At 39.0% G+C, this 24,486-nt stretch overlaps 1 protein-coding gene across 1 annotated transcript in view; it reads right to left on the reverse strand.

Annotated features, from left to right (window-relative positions):
- Positions 1 to 2,730: 2,730 nt before the first annotated feature.
- SPMAP2L (sperm microtubule associated protein 2 like) overlaps positions 2,731 to 24,486 on the reverse strand; it is a 36,952-nt gene continuing 15,196 nt past the window's right edge. The window contains exons 4-9 of the mRNA XM_061145585.1: positions 22,351 to 22,479; positions 21,012 to 21,149; positions 13,241 to 13,355; positions 6,747 to 6,878; positions 4,386 to 4,561; positions 2,731 to 2,845 (exon numbers count right to left, since the gene is read on the reverse strand). Of these exons, the coding sequence (XP_061001568.1) occupies positions 2,731 to 2,845; positions 4,386 to 4,561; positions 6,747 to 6,878; positions 13,241 to 13,355; positions 21,012 to 21,149; positions 22,351 to 22,479 (805 nt within the window). The remainder of the gene's footprint in view (positions 2,846 to 4,385; positions 4,562 to 6,746; positions 6,879 to 13,240; positions 13,356 to 21,011; positions 21,150 to 22,350; positions 22,480 to 24,486) is intronic.

Here is a 24,486-nt window from a genome sequence, read left to right on the forward strand (position 1 = left end):
AACAGAGACAGTTAATACAACCATCTGGGAACAAAAGCTGCAGAACGGTGAACATTTGCAGCTGTAACACTTGACAGCTAAAAGGGGTGAGAAGACATTTGAAGCTTCTTAGAGAAATTATTATAACTTTTGGTAGTTAATCACAAGCCTCTGTATAATTCCTCAATAATCTTATTTAATAACTGCTTCTTTAAAGGATTTAGGAAACTTTCAATTTATACACAAACACAAAATAAAGACAGGCACACATACATATGAACATAAACACACACATATCCACTCCAGGGAGCAAATAAAAAATTCAGATTAAAGTATTGATACAAGTAACCAAGCAGAAAAGCAGCACAGACCAGCTGTCAATCTCCTGGGGTAGTGGTGGGGGTGATGATGGTAGCAGCTGTTATTTTTTGGTTTCCTGCTATGATTAGGCACGATGCCAGGAATTTTATTTGCTGAGGGGGCTCACCACATTTGAACATTACATTCATTAAGCGCTAAGATTCTTGTGTGCAAATCAAAGGAGGAGACAGGTAAAAAGTGAACACAATTTAGGGATTTAAAGACAGAACTGGAGTTTGTGGCAAGACGCAATCTGCCTAAAAGTAGTTTGAATGTCACAGACTCTCACCTTTCTTACTGAATTTTCACAGATATCCTTGAACAGATGTTTCTTTATTTGCTGTTTGTCTTAAGAGTCATTTCCAGAAACTTTAATTTTTGTTTCACTTGGCTGTGCCAGGTCTTAGCTGTGGCATTCAGGATCTTCCATCTTCACTGAGGCACACAAACTCTTTAGTGGGATCTAGTTCCCTGACCAGGGATCGAACCCAGGTCCCCTGCATTGGGAGCATGAAGTCTTGGCCACTGAACCACCAGGGAATTCCCTATATTTCATTTTAACCAATAAACCTAGCTTTTTTTCTTTTCCTTCTATCTAAAGAAACAAAAACAAACAAACAAAACCCCCAAAAATCAAACCAAAACAAAAAACAACCAAAACTACTGCATGCCATTACCTCTCCATGACACCAGTTATTAGCTTAACATAAAGGCTTTAGAGATAGAGCTCAATCATCTGTAAAACTGGTTTCCAAACAAGCTCATATTCATGCAAATCTAGATAGGCCATAAAAGTTAGTTTACTCCATAAAATACTAATCCATGGAGATAATAAAACAAATTAAATTTAAAAAATTCTGGGTGGATGCAGTTTGACAAAGCATTACAGTGCTTACCAAATGCCTAGTTTCTGTCACTCATGATAAATGACTCTGAGCGTGAGAGAAGGAAGAGGCTGGTGGAGATGGAATCATTTAATCTATTTCCTGTGGAAACACGAGGCAGCACTGTTTTTTGTGGGAAAGCACTGCCTTCACCCTTGGCTGCATGACATTTATGCTTCTGCAAAATGGAGACCAAAACACTCCACCGCAGCAACCCCAAGAACCAAAAGACTCCATCTCCTTGTTCCCCAGAAGAATCAGTCCTCTTTTGAGCTACAAAAGCTACCCAAGGCTCCCTTCTGCTTCCAGTTGTGATGATAAATAAATAGTAGTAAAACATAAAGTCTACTGGTTTAATCAAACATTTTGAGAAATGAAAAGCTATCCTCTAGAATACTGCTTCATAACCTTTTCCAGGTTGTGAATTAGTTTCAGACTATGATAAGAACCATGGATGTGGACTTCTCCGGTGGTCTGGTGATAAAGAACCCAACGACCAGTGCAGATGACATGGTTCATTCCCTAGTCTGAGAAGGTTTCACATGCTGCCAGAGAAACTAAGCCCATACGCCACAATTACAGAGCCTGGGTGCTTCAGCTAGAGAAAGACCACAAGCAGCAGGAAGATCCAGCACAGCCAAATAAAGAACCATGGGTGCTATTCCCAGCACACTGACATACGTGCAATTGTACATGGACTCATAGAAGATCTATGGACCCTGCAAAGGCTGTCTTCAGACTCTAGGTTAAAAAATTCTGATCCAGAGTAAGCAGAAATTACCAACTTCATCAATAATTTGATTTTAATGTATAACTATATTTTTTTATAAAATGATACATTAATTTGGAGCTGAAAATTACAATTTGACTTATAACTCTATGGCAATATAATCTAGGCTGGATCTCAGTGTTCTCGCTTGTAAACTGAAGATGATAATAATTATCTCATAAGGTTACTGAATTTTCTTTTATATGTATCTAGTGCAGCACTTGCCACAAAAATATTGAATAAATGTTCACTTACTCATTCAAAAAAATATAGTAACCCGTTTCCTAAATTTCATCTACAGATTATAGAAAGCATTTTGACTTATCCACAAAGGCTTCACCGTTTTTCAGTGTTACTTCTTGGTAATGAGGGGGCAATGGAAAAGTAACATGAAGAATGATTTCAGTCTTCAGGATTTATTTGAGAAGACAGTGAGATGAGATCGGCTACTGGAGAACATAGATCTCACCAGGAAAAGAAGAGCAAAACCAGCAAATGTAAGGAGGCTTTGTTTCTTCAGGTCAGTCAGAGCAATGAGACCGCTAAGACATGCATGAGGAAAGAAGTAAGGATAGTAAGGCGGGCTATCATTTCCTCTTTAAAGCATGCTGGAGTCCCCAGACCTGCTAAAGACAGGATTGCAGGTCACGCAGCGTGTTCCCTGGAGGTCCTGTGTGTATTGAGGGGTGGGGGCTACAAACCAACAGCACCAGACTAGGGAACTGTGGCTTTCTGGTTTTAACGTGTAATAGGTTCTGCCAACTCCTGGATCCTTGGAGAACACTGTGTTTTCAAAGCAGCTGGCTTGACTTTAAAGACTTCTGGATCATAATATACAATATGCATAGGAGTCCTGAAATGGAAAAAAACATTTGACTTGAAATAGGATGAAAGGGAAAGAGAACAAACACTCCTCAGGCATCCACTATATGTTAGGCACCGTGATATTATCCCGTTTTGCACTTGATCTTAGCCAAAAGGCCGAGAAGCGATTTTTATCCCGTTTTGATTTTCATAAGCATCTCATAAAACAGGTATCATTGACCTCCACTATACAGATAAGGAGATGAAAGCTCAGGCAAGTCGTAAGAATGACCTGTGGTCAAACCTAGATTTGTGTCAGATTCCAAAGCCTTTCCTCTTTCCATAGAAAGCAAATTCTGGAAATTCCTCAATAATTTGGCAATGTTAAAACAAAGCCAGATAGTTCACTAGTGAACTTGAAGAAATCATGTTTTTTTGAAGTTTCCATCCTTAACCACCAAATAAGAATTTTGCTACCAGGATAAAATCTTGAGTACCTGATCTTACTCTTCCCTTTCCTTTGTCAATGTACGGAGAATGAGTGCCATTTCATTTGATGTTTAACTTTTTTTTTTTTAAAAAGAAAAAACCTATTGCAAAATTTTAAAATATTTTATTATATAACATTGAATATATTTCCTATTCCCTAAGCTCAAGACTACTACAACTTTTTCAGTTATGTTTTCTTGATGGTGCTAGAAAAAGGGGATCAAGTATTATCCCTTGAAGGTAACGAAATGAACTGAGGTTCAGGCAAGTTGAGAGGTCTTCTGAAAAATGAACAGGAATTAGAGGCAAGTTTTTCTTTGTTTAATATATTTTCCGATTTATTTCAAATAGTTCATCCATGTACATGATGCAAAAACGTTCAAAAATTACAAAAGTCTATTTAGGGAAAAGTAAGTCTTCCTCCCATCCTAGCTCCCTAGGCCCCCAAAGTAACCATTGTTACCAGCCGATTATGTACTCCTCTGAGATAATATAAGTGGGCTTCCCCCATGGCTCAGTCCATAAAGAATCTGCCTGCAATGTAGGAAACTGTAACAATTATGTTTCTGTCCTATAATTTGTTTTCCTCAACAATATAAGTATAGATGTGTGTGAGTCACTCAGTCCTGTCCCACTCATTGCCCATGGACTGTAGCCCAAAAGGCTCCTCTGTCCATGGAATTCTCCAGGCAAGAATACTGGAGTGGGTAGCTATTCCCTGCTCCAGGAGATCCTCCTGACCCAGGGATCAACCCCAGGTCTCCTGCATTGCAGGCACATTCTTTATCACCTGAGCCACCAGGGAAGTCCCAACAATAGAGATAGATTATTCCCCTAATAATATAGATAAATAATCCCATATCCATAATAACAGAGTTGTATCCTAGGTCTAAAGCTCAATACTAGTCCACTATTTAATTGAAGTCTTATCAACAATTCATTGTAAGAAGACCATAGATTTGCCACAATAAATGTAACAAGTGAGATGATTTAAAAAATCTATTGTTTTCCTACAACTCATTTCACTGACCTTACTAGATCAGCTTTTCCCTCAATATCCCCAGGCTTTCCTATCCCATCTTAGCCTTTAATTGACATACCTTGCATTTGGGTTAGCTAGTTCTTGAACTCTGGGAGATATCTTGGAATGGAGAGCAGCATAAGATACTGGCCAGAGGGCATCGCGGGGAGGTAAATAATCTTTATGAAGAGGCTTGGCCTTAGCTAGAGCTAGTATTCGAGGGCTAGGGTGGGCCAGCAAGGCAGCGTGGGAGATCTATAGTGGAAACAAAATGACAGAAAAATTTCACATCTCTCTTTCCAGGTATAGCCTTTATCGAGTCACCAGTATTTCTCTCCTGATTCCTCTCCGAACTGGCCTCTCTGCTTCCCTTCTTGCCCCGTACAATCCAGCCTTCACACAGCAGTTACTGAGGGCGAGAAGGTGCATTTTAACAAGCGTATTCCATGAGCCAGAGAGTGTTTTCAGTGATCTGCCTGTATCATTCCCATGCAATCACCATAATAACTTGATGAGGGATGTACTTTCTAAGGCCCAAGTCAAATCATGTCACTCTCAGGGTTTAAATCTTCCAGCAGCTTTCCATTTTGCTAAGAATAACATTTAGGCTCCTTACTGTGGCCAAGAAGGCCCTACATGATCTGCCTGCTATTGTCCATGACATCACCTTCCTTCCATCTCTCCCCTGATCACTAAGACCCCAGCCACACAGGCCCCTCTGGCCCAGCTCTTTCCATCTCAAGACCTTTGCACTTGCTAGTTATGCTTGAAACTTTCTTTCCCCATTCTTGTCATGCCTCCTCTTCCATCATTCAAGTCTCTAGACTCAAACGTCACATTCTCAAGAAGCTCTTCCCTGACTATCCAAGATATATCGGCCATTCTGATTACCCTCTTCCACAATACTTAATCTTCTTCACAGAACTCACCAACACCTGCCTTAGCTCACTTATTTTATTGTTGGTGTGTTTATTGTCTGCTTCTCCCCACCAGAGTATAAGCTGCTTGGGAGACATACCTGTTTGCCCAAAACTAGACTAGATTCTGGAGCATAATTATTGCTGAATAAAGATATGTTGACTGACTGACTCATTGACTCCTTTTGGTCCTACTTTGGAAACCACATCTGCAGGAGGCCTTTCTATTATGTTGCTTTATTGGTAAAATAGGAAAGATGACATATAGCTACTATTCTCTCTCTCTCAAGAGTATAATTATCTGCAGTAGTTGCTCAGTCACGTCTGACTCTTTGTGACCCCATGGACTACAGCCCACCAGGCTACTCTGTCCATGGGACTTTCCAGGCAAGAACACTGGAGTGGGTTGCCATTTCCTTCTCCAGGGGATCTTCCTGACCCAGAGATCGAGCCCTCATCTCCTTCGTCTCCTGCATTGGCAAATGGAATCATTTTTTTAAAAGATTTTTTTTAAACCCCCAAACAATTCTAGCAACTAAAGACGGCTATAATCACATACCAAGGAAACCGAAAATCAAGTTTTGATTTGTCCAAAGGTCACAAGTCATTTTAGCAAACTCAAGTCACTCTCTCAAGGTTTTTTTTATTTCCTAGGGGATTTCCTAATAGAATTCCACATCTAATCCTCAGATTCCTATAATGATGAAATTGGTCTGACTTCCTTTGGCAACATGATCATTAGGTATTTATTGAAAACTCGATTGGGATTAGAAGTCAAGTAGCCACTACAGTGAATGGAGGGGAGTGTCCGGGAGGAAGAGTGAGGGAAACCACCAAAGGTGTTGGGCTCTGTGCTAAACACCTGCCTTATCGATTACCACAAGTCACAACAGGCCTGAAACTGGGAACTATTATCTTGACAATCCCCTTGCTCACAATGCCATCACAACTTTAGGACTTTGGCATGTGCTCTTCCCTTTACGAGAACATTCTCTTCTCTTCTTATTCACTTAGCTGACCTCTTCTCATTCAGCTCAAATAGTCCTTCCTTCAAGAGGCTTTCCCTGATTACCATACACAAGAAGCGTATTCTCTACGCTCAGCCATAGTCACTCCTTTCCCATTTTCTTCATAGCACTTATCACTAACTTGACATCATCTTATCTGTTTACTTATTTTTTTTTCTCCCTCCTTTGTGTTCACCAGGCATGGTGTCTGGCACGCAGTAGAGATTCAAATCCTTATTAAATGAATAAGGCTCAAGAAGGTTATCACATCACAGAGCTAGCAGTAGTGAGGCAGGAACCTGAACTCAGCTCTTAATGACTCCCAAATCCATGATGCTCTTCACCCACAACCCTCAACCTCTCTCCATATCTTGCAGCTAGGTCTTCCTTCCTGCCACAGACCACTCTTTCAAGGTTTCTTATCCAATGACTTTGGTCTATGCCCTACGGAGGCAAAGTAACACCTGGGAATGAGCAGAAAGTGAGCTGAAGGATGCCAAGGTAGTGATGGCTTACAGGACGAATGGGCTTTTCACTTCTTTCTCTTTCAAAGCACAGACCCTCTATCTTGATCCGTGGATGGGCAAGGTCTACAATTCTAGGAGCTGCAATAGCAGCCAGGGTAGATGACAAAATCTTGGTTTCAATCTAGGGGAGAAAAAGAAAACAGTACTTATAAACATCAAACACTAAATACTATCTAGGTCATAGTTACAAAGTAGCATCTGATTGCTGGACCAGACTTCTTAGTACATTCAACAGAAGAGATGAGAATATTGTAGTAACCCATGATTATAGCCGAAAGCATCAATTTCCATCCTTCTGAAACTAGGTTGTATAGATTCAAACTCAGCTGTTTTGGAACTTACTGTTAAACTAAAGATGGGGAAGAACTGAACAACAACCGTCCTAACAGTTACTATTAAAAAAGACTTAGGATGACGTTCATAGAGGTAAAAGGACTTCTTACAGTGTATCCATCCAAAGTCTCTGGTGGCAAGTAACCTCAGGTACTTGTAATAGTAACTTGACTTCTTTTGTGGGCGCGTGTTATTTTTAAACTCTTAGAAGATTTAGAATTAACTGTCAAATAGCTAAGAAAATACAACTCATGGAAATAACACTTTAACTTCAGAATAAGTATGTGCAAAAATTGATGAAGTGTGAACAGGGACTGTGGAATAGATATGGTACTACATCAGTGTTAAATTTCCTGATCTTGGTAACAGTACTGTAGTTCTAAAAGATAATATCCTATTGTTACGAAACACAATAAAGCGCTGAGGAAAGGGGTATACGATGTCTGTAACTAACTTTCCAAAATGATTCAGGGAGGGAGTTCTCTGATGATCTAGTTAGGATTTGGCACCTTCAGTGCCGTGGCCCAGGTATGATCCCTGGTCAGGGAACTGAGATCCCAAAAGCTGTGCAGGGTGGCCGAAAAAGGAAAACATGTGAACTGAAAAGTGATTCAGGGAAAAAAATTAAATACACACACACACACACCCTACACAGAGGACAGAGAACGACAAAGCCAATGGACTTTAATTTTTGCAGCTTGTCAGTAAATTTGAAATTACTAAAAAAACAAAAAATAAGCATATATTGGAATAAAAAGTAGGCGTGTTTTAAGAGAATTTGGCCTGTAAGAATGATAACATTACAACTACAATTTGCAGTGTATCATGGAGTAACTGATTTAGAAGGATGACATTCCATTGAAATCTTAACTTTATGTCATTCTGAAACAGGCTGGGACCTGGGACCCTTTATTGCAGTGCCTGTACCTCGACAAATGCCTCCTGGAGCAATAGAATACAAAGAAATTATAAGGGGACTAAAAGAACTGCTTATGTGCACAGCTGGGGCAAATTATGACTAAGTAGAAGACACAAAAAGGCCAAAACTCAACTGCCACTGTGAGATACCAGGAGCAAAAGCAGGATGCTATGCATGATCCCTGCACGCAGCGCCATCAAGGGAGCTGGCAGACCACCTAAGCCACCCTTCCTGTCACCTACCTCTGTGCTCGGGCACTCAGCTGAGCCCAGCTCTCTGCAGTCCCATGGTCTGTAGCCCACCAAGCTCCTCTGTCCATGGGATTCTTCAAGCAAGCATACTGGAGTGGGTTGCCGTTTCCTCCTTCAGGGGATCTTCCCAGCCCAGGGATCGAACCTGCCTCTCCTGCACTGGCAGGCAGATTCTTTACCACCGAGCCCCTGGGAAACTTCATCTGCCCCCACCCTCACCCTGTTTAAGGGAGCAGCTCAGCCCCCTCTCAGGAAGCAAGCAAGGGCACCTGTTACTTGTTTTCCCGATGAAGCCTTGCCTGAATTTTTCATCTGGCCTCTTATCCATTTGTTGATGAAAGAGTCCAAGAACCTGGGCCAGTATCAATGCTTACAACATTAAAAAACTTCAGGAAAAAAAAAAAAAACCTTCAGGTTCACTGTATTTATAAGTTTAATGTCTTCTATTTTTAAATAACTATTTAATATTTGAGGTTTTATTAATGTAGATGGTTGACATAAAGTAACTTTAAAAGAAATCAAATATAATATATTTAGGCTTCTCAGGTGGTGCAGTGGTAAAGAATCTGCCTGCCAAAAAAAAAAAAAAGCATCTGCCTGCCAATGCAGGAGACACAAGAGATGCAAGTTCGATCCTGGGTCGGGAAGATCCCCTGGAGAAGGAAATGGCAACCCATTCCAGTATTCTTACCTGGAAAATTCCATGGACAGAGGAGACTGGTAGGCTGCAGTCCATGGGGTTGCAAAGAGTCAGATATGACAGAGCAAGTAAGCATGTATAAATATAGTTTAAACTATTTGAATGAATTTAATTAAGTTTGTGTATCAAATATTACTTAGGACTCTTAAAAGTTACTGTCAAAAACTTCTAGAATTATAAATAGAATAGTAAAACTACCAAACTAAACTTAAAAGCCTAAGAAATAGATTTTCTAATTTGAAATTTTAAAAATTGGCTATTAATTACTGAAAAGCATACCTCTGCACAATCTTTTCTGCATACAAAAATCATGCTCAAGGATACCAAAAGACTCGCATCACTGGGTGTGGAAGTTTTTTTCTTAAGTGCCTATAAATTCTTTGCCACTTCTCTCATGGAGAGGTGAGGTTTGCAGCCCTGCCCCCTTGAATTTGGCCAGACTTGTACCCGTATCAATCAACAGAATATGCCTGCAGGGACATAATGTGACTTCCAAGGCTAAATCATAAGAAAAACATGGAGCTTCTACCTGATTCTCCAGGAAGGCTCACCCTTGGAACATTACAATTTAGGATATTCCTTCTCAGAATACAGCTGTCATGCTGAGAGAGGTCTAAGCCACATGGAAAGGTGACCCTGTAGACAGTCCCAGCTGAGTTTAACCTTCAAGGCATTCCAGCTGGGGGCACTACAAATAGTTGTTGTAATGGACTGAATCAGAGATCAAATTGCAAGCTATCATTTCATGGAGAAAGCAAGGGATTTCCAGAAAAACATCTGCTTTATTGACTACGCTAAAGCCTTTGACTGTGTGGATCACATTAAACTGTGGAAAATTCTTCAAGAGATAGGAATACCAGACCACCTTACCTGTCTCCTGAGAAACCTGTATGTGGGTCAAGAACTGGGCATGGAACAACTGATTGGTTCAAAACTGGAAAAGGAGTATGCTGCTGCTGCTGCTAAGTCTCTTCAGTCGTGTCTGACTCTGCAATCCCATAGACGGCAGCCCACCAGGCTCCCCCGTCCCTGGGATTCTCCAGGCAAGAACATTGGAGTGGGTTGCCATTTCCTTCTCCAATGCATGAAAGGGAAAAGTGAAAGTGAAGTCGCTCAGTCGTGTCCGACTCTTAGCGACCCTATGGACTGCAGCCCACCAGGCCCCTCTGTCCATGGGATTTTCCAGGCAAGAGTACTGGAGTGGGTTGCCATTGCTTTCTCCAGTATATTGTTACCCTGCTTATTTAACTTCTATACAGGGTATATTATGTGAAATGCCTGGCTGGATGAATCGCAAGCTGGCATCAAGATTGCTAGGAGAAATATCAACACTCTTAGATATGCAGACGATACCACTCTAATGGGAGAAAGTGAAGGGGAACTAAAGAGCTTCTTGACGAAGGTGAAAGAGGAGAGTGAAAAAAATAGCTTAAAGGCAAACATTTCAAAAATGAAGATCATGGCATCTGGTCCTATCACTTCATGGCAAATAGATGGAGGAAAAGTTGGGCTCCACAATCACCGCAGATGGTGACTGCAGCCATGAAATTAAAAGGCGCTTGCTCCTTGGAAGAAAAGTTATGACAAACCTAGACAGCATATTACAAAATAGAGATATCACTTGGCCAACAATGGTCCATGCAGTTGAAGCTATGGTTTTTCCAGTGGTCATGAATGGCTGTGAGAGCTGGACCATAAACAAGGTTGAATGTTGAAGCATTGATGCTTTCAAATTGTGGTGCTGGAGAAGACTCAAGAGTCCCTTGGACTGCAAGGAGATCAAACCAGTCAACCCTAAAGGAAATCAACTCTGAATATTCATTGAAAGGACTGATGCTGAAGTTCTACATACTTTGGCCACCTCATGCAAAGAGCCGACTCATTGGAAAAGACCCTGATGCTAGGAAAGACTGAAGGCGGGAGGAGAAGGGGACAACAGAGGATGGGATGGTCAGATGACATCACTGACTCAATGGCCGTGAATCTGAGCAAACTCCAGGAGGACAGAGGTGCCTGTTGTACGTGGGGTCACAAAGAGCTGGACGTGACTTAGCAACTGAATCACAACCATGGGCTGAATGTTTATATCCACCCCCTCAACACCCCTCTAACCTCCAGCCAAGTTCATATGTTAAAATCCTAACCCCCAGTGCAATGGCACTGGAGGTGGGCCTTTGATAATTAGGTTCAGATGAGGTCACGAGGGTGGAACCTCCACAAAGAGACTAGTGTGCTTATGAGAAAAGGGAGGGAGATCAGAACTCTCTCTGCTTACATACAAAGCATAGGTCATGGGACACATATCGGGAGGATGGCTGTTACAATCCAGAAGAGGGTCCTCATTAAAAAAAGAATCTAGGGGCACCTTGATCTTGGATTACTCAGCTTCCAGAATTGTGAGAAAGAAACGTCTGTTGTTTAAGCCACCCAGTCTACGGTATGTTGTTAACAGCAGGCCAAGCAAGGCAGGTATGGAGCTTTCAGTGGATTTCAGCTCCCTACCATTTGAGACACCCAAGCCCATTAGAAATCTCTCAGTTGAGGCTCCAGACATCATGGAGCAGAGACAAGTCATACCTGCTTCCCTGTCAGAGCTGCTGACTCAAAATCCTTGAGCAGAGTGGGCTTCCCTGGTGAGTCAGGGGTAAAGAATCCGCCTGCCAACATAGGACACAACTCGGCAACTAAAAAAAGCCTGAGCAGCAACGAAGACCCAGCACAGCCAAAAATAAATAAATTTTTAAAAATTTATTTTAAATCCTTGAGTGTAACAAAATGACTGTTGTTTTAGATCACTATGTTTGGGTGTGGTTTGGTAGAAAGCAACAGAAAACCAGATCAGAACTTAAGGATGAGTGCTCTGTTCGGGCATACTGGGTTTCATTGCACTTTGCAAATACTGTCCTTTTTTTTTTTTTTAATTAAAGGTTTGTGGCAACTCTGCATCAAGCAAGTTTATAGGCACCATTCCCCCACCAGCATCTACTCACTTTGAATCTGTCTGTCAGATTTGGGTAATTCTCACAACATTTCAAACTTTTTCATTACTGTTATATTACACTGATCTGTGATCAGTGATCTTTGACTTTACTATTGCAAAAAGATTATGACTCACTGAAGGCTCAGATTATGGTTAAGAATTTTTAGCAGTAAAATATTTTTTAATAAAGGTATATACATTGGTTTTTAGACATAATGCTATAGCATACTTAATAGACTACAGTAGTGTAAACATAACTTTTATATGCTCTGGGAAACAAAAATATTCATGTGACTTATCTTATTGCAATATTTGCATTATTGGGGTGGTCTAGAACTGAACCCAAAATATCTCCAAAGTATGCCTATATTAGTCCTAGACTATCTGGAATTTGTTCTCTGCGCAGATTAGATTTAAAGCTATTAATGATCCTATTGCCAGGGGTCAAAAAAAAAAGAAGAAAAAAAGACACCGGCAGTCCATGGCATGTACTGATAGAACCGAAGCATGATTTGGGGAGCCAAGCAGGTGCTGACGGAAATCTTTTTAAGGAAATAAAGAAGTGTCTGGGGTGGGTTTATCGGCCCTAAGTGCACTGGAGAAATGGAGAAAAGAATTATCAGCTCAGGGCTTTAAATTCCCACTTGAAGGTGTAGTTAAGAGACTGGAAAAGTTTTTGTGACTTACCCAAAATAAATCCTTATCTCCTATGGTCACAGGACTGAAAATACTGAAAACCAAACTTGAAATCTACTTCTGTGAATAGTGTAGTTCAGTGCAAATTGAATTCCCAAACTTATACCGTCTCCTATGTTAAAGTTAGGGCAATGACTGAGAAGGAATTGGACCTTGAAAATTGGAATTGAAACATAAGGGCCCGTTCCAGTGAAGCTGGGTACCCGTGAGTATCCTACGCCTTCCTCCCTTGTCTGAAGAGGTGAGACTCTCCTAGACGGGAGAACCTGAAATGGCCACTGAAGTATTTTCCAGGGAACTGCTCATTTGCCCCTACTCTCTCTCATTTCTCCTAGATCTATGACCAGACCCAAGTCCCAGCTGCCATGAAAGTCTTCCATAGACTTCTCATCAGCTCCCATAATTTCTTAAGGTTAATTTAACATAATACTCATTGTGAATCTGCTTCTCACATCAATTCTGACAGAAAAGTTCATTTGATGAGAGGGGAAAATAAACAGGAAGAAAAGAGAATATCCACCTAGAAATAAGAGGGGAGCACATCACAGTTACAATCAGGCTACAAAGTCTATATAGAACTGTTTCTTTCACATAGACCACTTACGCTTTTTGGAGGAACATAGTTTGGATTTGTGGCTTTGGCTATTGAGAGTTGTAATATCCGAGGAGAAGGATCAGAGAATTGAACAGAATCTCTTATTAAGTAATCACTGAAGGATCTATAGGCAAATGGAACATGAAATATTATAATCACTGGAAGAACCATAACTCCATTCTTCATTGCTACAATTAACTGCCAATCAATTATATATATATTATTTCTATCTCAGGAGCATCTTTTCCCAAAATCATTCATGCTCTTTCTGTTAGATTGGTATTTCTCAAAGTTGTTTCACTATGATCCACAGTACCAAGTACATTTTATATTATGATACAGTATATGTAAATTTGCGTATCTGAAACTAAATGATCATGAAACGATGCCTTCCCTATGCAATATATTCTGATTTTTAAAATTTCATTTAATTAAAAAAAATAATTGGAATTGATTTCATGATCCACTGATGGGTTGAGACTTGCAGTTTAAAAAACATTTCACTGTCTACCAAAACCTCATATTAAAACCTTGAGATAAAAATTCCAGTCACTATCAAGAACCTTCTGTGGTAGACTTCTCTGCAGAGCAGTCTGAGAGTACTGGCCATAACTTCCAGCAACCTGGTCGATTATCATAGTGGTTTCCCTATGTATGCCTTTTCCAGAACAGAGATCTGTAAAGCAACAAACCCACAAACATAGTATGGAAAAAGTTTTTCTCAAATAAATACGATTACCCTCTAGGATTAGTCTGTTAGATTTAAAAGCTGAAATATTGTTAGCATATCATAGAATTTACCCTTTTGAAATGTACAATTCAGTGTTTTCTGGAACATTCACAAAATTGTGCCATCATCACCACTACCTAAATTCAGGATGTTTTCAATGCTCTAAAGAGAAATCCCACACCTATTAACAGTCCTCCCCCATGACTCCATTCATCATCCCTAGAACCAGTACTCTACTTTCTGCCTCTACGGATTTGCCTGTTCTGGACATTTCAAATAAATGAAATCACACAAATATGTTGCTTATTGTATGTGGCTTACTCTACTCGGCATCTTTTCAAAAATCATGTATCAATTGTCATTTCTTTTATGGCTGAATAATATCACGTTATATGGACTTGTCATATTTTGTTTATTCATGCATCCACTGATGAACATTTGAGTTGCTTCCACTTTCTGGCTATTTTAAAATGCTGCTGTGAATAACCATGTACAAGTTTCTGTGTGAACATGTTTTCAATTCTCTTTGGTGCATGCCTAAGAGTAGCTTTGCTGATCATACGATAATTCTATGTTTAACATTTTGAGGACCTGGAAAACTATTTTTCACCCCTTTTACATTCCCACCAGCAATGTATGAGGGTTTCAACTTCTCCAATACAAGTTATTTTATGTATATTAATTATTATTGACACTCCAGAGGTGTGAAGTAGAATCTCATGGTTTTCATGTGCATTTCCAAGATGATTAATGATATTTAACATTTCTCATGTGCTTTTTGGTTTATTGTATATTTTCTATGGAGAAATGTCTATTGAATTCCCTTGCCTATTTTTTAAATTGGGTTGTCTTTTTTGTACAATTTTAAGAATTATTTATATATATATTGAATACTAGTCCCTTATATGATCTGCAAATATTTTCTCCCAATGTATGAGTTGTCTTCTCATTCCCTTGAGAGTGCCCTTTGATGCAAAGAAAGTTTTTAGTTTTGATGAAGTCCAATTTATTATATTTTTTTTGTCACATGTGTTTCTGGTGTCATGTCTAAGAAGCCACTGCTTAGTTACAGAGATATATGCCTATGTTTTCTTCTAAGAGTTTTACATTTTTGCTCTTATATTTAGGTCTGTGATTCATTTTGAATTAATTTTTATGCTTGGTGTGAAGTAGGGGTCATTTGCAAAAGAATGAAGTTGGACCCCTATTTCACACCAAACATACAAGGAATGAAAAACCCAGTTATCATGGGCTTCCCTGATAGCTCAGTTGGTAAAGAATCCTCCTGCAATGAAAGAGACCCTGGTTCTATTCCTGGGTTGGGAAGATCCCCAGGAGAAGGGAAAGGCTACCCAATCCCATATTCTTGGACTTTCCTTATGGCTTAGCTAGTAAAGAATTCACCTGCAATGTAGGAGACCTGGGTTCAATCCCTGGGTTGGGAAGATCCCCTGGAGAAGGGAAAGGCTACCCACTCCAGTATTCTGGCCTAGAGAATTCCAGACTGTATAGTCCATGGGGTCACTAAGAGTCAGACACGACTGAGCGACTTAAAAAAAAAAAAAAACCAGTTATCATAGTGCCATTTGTTTAAACGACTATTCTTCTTCAATTAAATTTTCCTGGCATCCTTGTAAAAAATCAATTGATATAAACATAAAGGTTAAAAAAAATAAAGGTTTATTTCTGGACTCTCAATTCTTTTCCATTGATCTGTATGTCTTTTGATCTTTCCATTGATCTATATCTTTATGCCAGTAACACACTGTTTTGATTATTGCAGATTTTTAGCAAGTTTTCAAATTGGAAGCTGTAAGTCTTCCAACTTCGCTCTTCTTTTTCTAGACTATTTATTTGCTACGCTAGGTTTCTTGCATTTATATATGAATTTTAGAATCACCTTGTCAATTTCTACCCAAAAAAGATAGCTAGAATTTTAATATGTGTTGAATTGAATCTGTAGATCAATTTGGTGAGACTTGTCATCATAACAAAATCAAGACTTTCAATCTATGAACAAAGAATGTCTTTCCATGTATTTAAATTTTCAGTTTCTTTCAACAATGCTCGTCATTTTCTGTGTACATATAATTCTTTTGTTAAGTTTATTACTAAGTATTTTGTTTTTATTTTTAATTATAGTAAAATACATACAATGTAAAATTTACCATCTTAATCATTTTAAAGTGTGTAATACAGTAGTGTTAAATGCATTCACATTGTTGTGAAACCAACCTCCAAAACAATTTTCATCTTGCAAATCTCTAAATCCACTAAATGGCTCCTCATTCTTCCCACCACCTCGTCCCTCACAATCACCATCCTACTTTCTGCATATGAATTTGACTGCAGTTGGTACTGTGTATAAGTGGAGTCATATAGCATTTGTGCATGTGATTGGCATATTTCATTTAGCATAATATCCTCAAGGTTCATCCCTATTGTGCCATGTGTCAGAATTTCCTTCCTTTTCAAGGCTGAGTAATATTCCATTGCATATATTATTATTATTCCATTGCATGTATGATTTTTGTATATTGATCTTGGATTCTGTGCCTCCTTAAATTCATTTATTCAACCCACTCCAGTATTCTGGCCTGGGAAATCCCATGGACAGAGGAGGTGGGCTACAGTCCATGGGATTGTGCATCAAACACAACTCAGTGACTACACCAATATTTTTACGTGCATTTCCTGAGATTTTCTATATATAAGATCATGTCATGTATGAGCAGAGAGAGTTTTACTTCTTCCTTTCCAACATGAATACCTTTTATTTCTTTTTCTTGCCTCATTGCTCTGACTTCAATCTGTAGTATGATGTTGAATGGCAGCTTCCCTGGTGGCTCAGTGGTAAAGAACCCACCTCCCAATGCAGGAGACATGGGTTCGCTCCCTAGACTGGGAAGATACCCTGGAGTAGGAAACGACAACCCACTCCAGTATTCTTGCCTGGGAAATCCCAGGGCCAGATGAGTCCTAGCAGGCTACAGTCCATGGCGCTGCAAAAGAGTCAGACACAACTTGGTGACTGAGCATGCACACATGGTGTTGAATAAAAATGGTAAGAGCTGATGTTCTTGTCTTACTCCTGATCTCAGGGTAAAAGCATTCAGTCTTTCACCATTAATTATGACGTTAGCTGTGGGTTTTTGTAGATGTCCTTTATCAAGTTGAAGAAATTCACTTTGATACCTAGTTTGTTGAGTATGATGTGTGTTAAATTTTAAGTTCTTCTTTTGAGTCTATTTAGGTAATTATGCCCAGTTCAGTTCAGTTCAGTCGCTCAGTCATGTCCGACTCTGTGACTCCATGGACTGCAGCACGCCAGGCTCCCTGTACATCACCGGAGCTTGCTGAAACTCATGTCCATCAAGTCGGTGATGCCATCTAACCATCTCATCTTCTGTCGTCCCCTTCTCCTCCTGCCTTTAATCTTTCCCAGCATCAGGATCTTTTCCAATGAGTCAGTTCTTCCCACCAGGTGGCCAAAGTATTGGAGTTTCAGCTTCAGCATCAGTCCTTCCAATGAATATTCAGGACTTATTTCCTTTAGGATTGACTGGTTTGATCTCCATGTAGTCCAAGGGACTCTCAAGGGTCTTCTCCAACATCACAGTTCAAAAACATTAATTCTTTGGCATTCAGCTTTCTTTACAGTCCAGTTCTCACATCCATACATGACCACTGGAAAAACCATAGCTTTGACTAGATGGACCTTTGTTGGGAAAGTAATGTCTCTGCTTTTTGATATGCTGTCTAGGCTGGTCATAGCTTTTCTTCCAAGGGCAAGCATCTTTTAATTTCAAGGCTGCAGTCACCAACTGCAGTGATTTTGGAGCCCAAGAAAAGAAAGTATCAGTTTCCATTGTTCCCCCATCTATTTGCCATGCAGTGATGGGACTAGATGCCATGATCTTAGTTTTTTGAATGTTGAGTTTTAGGCCAGCTTTTTCACTCTCCTCTTTCACTTTCATCAAGAGGCTCTTTAGATCCTCTTCACTTTCTGCCATTAGGGTGGTATCATCTGTATATTTGAAGTTATTGATATTTCTTCCAGCAATCTTGATTCCAGCTTGTGCTTCATCCAGCCCAGCGTTTCTCATAATGTACTCTGCATGTAAGTTAAATAAGCAGGGTGACAATATGCAACCTTGACGTACTCCTTTCCCAATTTGGAACCAGTCGGTTGTTCCATGTTTGGTTATAACTGTTGTTTCTTGACATGCATACAGATTTCTTAGGAGGCAGATAAGGTGGTCTGGTATTCCCATCTCTTGAAGGTTTTTTGTTCTATTTGGTTTACTACATTGATTTCAGAATGCTGAACTCAGTATATTCTTGTATTCCTGGAATAAATCCAACTTTGTCATGGCGTATAATTGTTTTTATATGTTGTTAGATTTGTTTTCCCAGTATTCTGGTGTGGACTGCTGCATGTATATCTGGACTTGGTTAGGTAGTATTTTGGTATGAACTGTTACATATATACTCATAAGAGATATCGTCTGTAATTTTGTTCTCTTTGACCTTTCCTGGTTTTGGTGTCAGGAATAATATGGATCTCATGACCTAGTTTTTGGAGGAAACTGAAGTTCTTCTCTACACATATCACTAAGTTTATCAATGAAGGCATCTGTTCCTGAGCTGTTCATAGGAAGTTTTTAAAAATTATTAATTAAATCTCTTTACTTATTATGAGTCTTTTGAGATTTTCTATTATTCAGTAAGTTTCAGTAGTTTGTCTTTCTAGGAATTTGTCTGTTTCATTTATGTTATCTAATCTGTTGACCTTATAATTGCTCAGAGTAATAATCCCTTATAATCCTTTTTTATCTCTATAAGGTCAATAGTAGCAACTCTTCTTTTTCATATGATTCCTTAGAAAGGTCCCTTCTTTCTCTCATGATGGTTTAGTTGCTAAGTTGTGTATGACTCTTTGCAACCCCGTGGACCATAGCCCACCAGGCTCCTCTGTCCTTGGGATTTTCCAGGCAAGAATACTGGAGTGGGTTGCCATTTCCTTCTACAGGGGATCTTCCCCACCCAGGGATTGAACCTGGGTCTCCTGCATTGCAGGTGGATTCTTTGCCAACTGAGCCACAGGGGAAGCTCCTTTCTTTCATGAGTTTAGTAATTTGAATCTTTTTGTCTTGATAAGTCTAGCCAAAGTGTTTTTGTCATTGTTGTTGATCTTTTCAAAGAGCCAACATTTGATTTTGTTGATTTTTCTCCATCTCCCTAGTTCCTATTTGTTTCTATTCTGATCTTTATTATTTCCTTCTATCTGCTACTTTTGAATTAGCTTGATTTTCATTTGTAATTTCTTAAGATGGAAGATTAAGTTATGGTATTCAATCTTTTATTTTTTAATGTAAGCATTTATAACTAAAATTTCCTGCTAATCACTATTTTAGCTATAAGTTGTGGTATATTGTGTTTTCATTTTTATTAATATCAAAGTGATTCATTCTTTGACCCATTGTTTTTGTTTAGGAAGGTATTTAATTTCACATATTTAAAATTTCCCTTCTGTTATTGGTTCCCAATTTCACTTCACTGTGGTCAAAGAACTGGTTTTGTATGAATTCTTCTCAAATTATTGACATTTGTTTTATGACCTAATGTATGATCTATCCTAAAGAATATTTCACGTACACTTGAGAAGAATGTGTGTTCTGCTGTTATTGGGTATACTGTCCTATAAATGTCAGTTAGGTATTGTAGGTTAATATGAAACATCAAAAATGTCTCCAAAATTGGTGACAGATAAATATTCTTTTAGTTTATAGATTGAAATCTCTAACTACCAAATTTACATGTATATTTTAACTAAATTAACAGATTTTATTGAATGAATTGATAAATAAGCAAATTTTGTGGAGGAACTGGGCCACTTTGGCTGGATTTTATGATGGAAAAAGACTCAAGTGGTCCAGTTCAACCACTCCCTGAATGCAGGAATCTTTTTTAAAATCCACCTAAAGTCATCATTTCTGTTTGTGCTTGAACATTTTCAGGGATTTGGGTGGAGACAGCAGTTGATTTCTCCAGATAAACACTTTCCCTACTGAATAGCTATCAGAAAGATTTCTGTATACTTAGGTGACACTGGCTGCTCTATAAATTCCTTGTTCTACTTCGAGTTCTAGAATCAACATTAAGTAACTTTGATTTTCCCTTCCTCTTTCAGATGCTGACCTTTTAAACACAGTTATCACTGTTTCCTTGGTGTCTTCTCTAAGTTAAACATATTATTTCTCCTAAGTATTATTCATATAACACTTTCCAGAAGACTCAACATCTTATGCATTCCCATCTGAATAGTCTCAAATTTATTGTCAGCTTCTTAAGGTATAACATCCATGAGTGGACATGTACACCTAATGTGCTCTGACTAAAGCAGTTCACGGCAGTAGTATCACACTCCTGTATGTGAACCTTGTACATATTCCACTAACACAACCTAACATTTCTTCCAATGACCTCATTACAATCATAGTTCTCATGTGGAAGATATCACCTAAGCTGTCTTTTAAAGTGAAAGTCGCTCAGTCGTGACTGACTTTTTGTGACCCCATGGACCGTAGCCTGCCAGGGTCCTCTGTCTATGGGATTCTCCAGGCCAGAAAACCAGAGTGGGTAGCTGTTCCCTTCTCCAGGGGATCTTCGCAACCCAGAGATCTTTTAAAGACAAGTAGAAATCCAGCATTTAAAGCAAAAGGAAGAGCGTTTATAGTCACAGGGGCATAAGATAACATAAGAGAATTGCAAAAACCTGTAATGTTTCATTTGAATATTTTTGAAGTCGCTGACAATGGTGAGTATGGTGTGAATTTTAGCTTCACTACAATTTGAGTCAAATGTAATTATTGATGATGATCTTCTGATTACCTACATTTGCTGTAAACTTTAGATTTTTCACTCTGATCCTTTGAAAACCAAGTGGACTTCTATTTTGTGAAATTGCATATACTCAAATAAGAGCAACAATATTGTGACAGTCACCAAATCATATGAGAATTTACAGAGATTCTCAAGGTACTCTACCTGTCTATTAGGTACCCTCTCTTGTATCTGTTGGGCTGTGCCAGCTTCTGGATCCTTTTGGAAGGTTGGCAAAACAGTGCAGGAGAGGGGATCTCCCAGATTACAGACTCTCTACCGCAGCTATAACAATATTGAACCCTGCAAGTTGTAGAAGAGAAAGTGAGTGAAACAGGCATGAATTTGAATTATTAAATCCAACCAGCCTAATAGTGTAATAGGAGCCCACAAAGAAGTAATAAATTCTATACATTTTCCAACCAATTCTATGAAGACAGCATTACCATAAACAAAGACACTACAAAAAGAACGACATTAGAAAAAAACTACAGATCAATATCTTATGAAGACAGATGCAAAGATTCTAAGATTTTGTTGGAACACAGGCACAATTGTTTACATATGTCTATAGGTGCTTTCTCAGAGTTGCAGCAGACAATTTATGGCCCCTTCCAGAAAAAGTTTGCTGACTTTTAACTAAATTGTATATTGAAGGAGGTAGAGAAATGGCTACCTCAATTATCATATAAACCAAACTTCAAATAATGGTTATCTTCACTTTTTTCTTTACTTTAACTTCCCTCATGCCTGTACCCATCCTCCCCACACCTTATCATCTTTCCTCAAAGTGCCAACTAGCAGAAAGTCCAGTCATTCAACAAACATCCAAAGAAAACAAATTTGCAAAGGGCATCAAAAGTCTTAACAACATTATTACTTTTAGATGCCCTACTTAACTCATTATAACCACGCCCATGGGTGCTATACAAAATTCATAGTTTCATGAATAAAATAAGAGTTATATATTGTGCTATATATAGTATATAGTATATAACACAATATATATAGTATATAGCACAATATATACAGTATATAACACAATAGTGTTATATATTGTACATGCATCTGCGCTGTCGCTTTCGTCATGCCCAACTCTTTGTGACTTTATGAACTATAGCCTGTCAGGCTCCTCTGTCCAAGAGATTCTCCAGGCAAGAATATTGGAGTGGGTTGCCATGCCCTTCAGGAGATCTTCTCGATCCAGGGATCAAACCCTCATCTCTTATGTCTGCTGCATTGGCAGCTGGGTTCTTTACCACTAGCACCACCTGGGAAGCCTGGTGTATATCCTTACATAACACCCTCATTTTATTAAAAAATCAAAATCATGATAAGCCAAGAAACTGTAAGATATAATACAAGTCTGCAGTAGCTAAATATTAGATGTTGCTCTGGAAAAGTTTTACTGTAGCATCAGATTGGAAATGGATATAGAATCTGTAATATTTAACAAATTTTGTGTTTCTGAAAACATACAACCTGGAAACACACAAATACTAACCTATTAGGTACATATCGGTAGGAGACTTCCTTAGGCTGGGCAAGGCTCTCTAATCTTCGGGTCATCTGAGCTTTCAAAGCACTCTGGGAAACAGGGCGAATAGGATCTTGATTCCCCCAAAACAGTTTTCTGTTAAAAATCAGGGAAAAAAATGCTAAGAAAATTCACTGATAATTGACATCTTAGAAATGGCTCTTGGTGGCTTCTCTATTGATTTTACTACACTTCAAAGAATGACTCTATTATAAAATTTTACAATTTCCAGGCATCAGGAGCTGATAAACTGCTTATGGAAGTTAAAACAAGAACAAGGCTGTTTTATCTACTGTCTTAAAAGGTGATGACCAAAAATGAATCTATCAGAGACAGTTCTGTTTCTGCCATCATGTAATGGACGCTGCAATTACAGCAAGATCATCATAAAATGGGCACACCACTTATCCACACTGTGGCCCCACTTTGGGTGAAGCACTGTACCAGATCTAATTAACTCCCGTAGACCCCACATTCAAATACCATCACACTAGGGCTTGGGATTTCAACATGTAAATTTTGGGGGGACACAAACATTCAGTCTATATCATCTGATAAAGTACTGGCATTCAAAAATACAAAGAACTATTAAAATTCAACAATAAAAAACAAACAACCCAATTAAAAAGTGAACAAAAGATGTGAACAGACACTTTAAAGATGATACACAGATGGCAAATAAGCATATGTAATATGCTCAACATCAGGTCATTAGGGAATTTCAAATTAAAATAACGAGGCACCTCTGCACATTTATTAAAAGGGCTAAAACACAAAACACAGATAACACCATGCGCTGGTGAAGACGTGAAGCAACAGGAACTTCCATTCGTTGGTGGTAAGAGTGGTACAGATCATTTGAAGACAGTTATGCAGTTTCTCACAAAGCTAAGGTCATAGTCTTACCATATGATCCAGTCATTGTACTCCAAGGTATTTACCCAAATGACTTGAAAACCTTTATCTACACAAAAACCTGCATATGACTATTTACAGCAGGTTTATTCATAATTGCACCAAGTCAGAAGCAACCAACATGTCCTTCAGTAAGTGAATAAACTATGGTACCTCCAGACTATGGAACATTACTCAATGCTAAAAAGAAATGTACTATTGCAACGAAAGGCCAAGGAGGAACACTAAAGGCATTTTGCTAAGTGAAAGAAGCCTGTCTGAAAACTTACATATTGTACAATTCCAACACTACATAACATTCCAGAGAAGGTAAAATTATAGATACAGTTAAAAGATCAGTGGTTGCAAGGGGTTTGGAGAGAAGGGAAAGAGGGAGAGGGATCAATAGGTGGAGCACAGGTAATTTTTAGGGCAGTGAAACTATTCTGTAGAACAATATAGTGTGAATACACAACGTTACACATTTGTCAAGACTCAGATAACTGTACAACACAAAAAGTAAACCCTAATGTAAACTATAGGCTTTCGTTAATAATAATGCTCAATATTTGTTCATTAACTGTAACAAATGTATCACACTAATGCAAGTTAACAGACTTCCCTGGTGGCTCAGACAGTTAAGTGTCTGCCTACAATGTGGGAGACCTGGGTTCGATCCCTGGGTCAGGAAGATCCTCTGGAGAAGGAAATGGCAACCCACTCCAGTACTCTTGCCTGGAAAATCCCGTGGATGGAGGAGCCTGGTAGCCTACAATCCATGGGGTCGCAAAGAGTCGGACACGACTGAGGGACTAAATTTTCACTTTTCAATGCAAGTTAATAATGTTAATAATAGGGGAAACTAGGGGAGGGGTAGTAATACAGAAACTTTCTCTGTACTTTAGTTTTTCTGTAAGTCTAAAACTGCTTTAAAAAATAAAATCCATTAATTTAGAGAATAAAAGATCAATGGATAAGGGGAAAAAATCAGGCTTTGTTCAGAAACCAAAAAAGAAAAGGGGACATCCTGTGACCAGGAGTGGAAAGCCAGTGGGTCCAGCCCGCTGGAGACCCCAGAGAACAGGTGTGCTCTTGGCAGAGGCCTAGAGACACAGGCCCAGATGTTAGAAGCTGCAAATGCGAACTTGGAGGATGGACACAAGTGTGTCCCATGTGTGTAGAATAATGCCCTGGGACAGTGATTCTCAA

This window comes from Dama dama, chromosome 6 (genome assembly GCF_033118175.1).
Source record: "Dama dama isolate Ldn47 chromosome 6, ASM3311817v1, whole genome shotgun sequence".
Taxonomy (NCBI): Eukaryota; Metazoa; Chordata; class Mammalia; order Artiodactyla; family Cervidae; genus Dama; species Dama dama.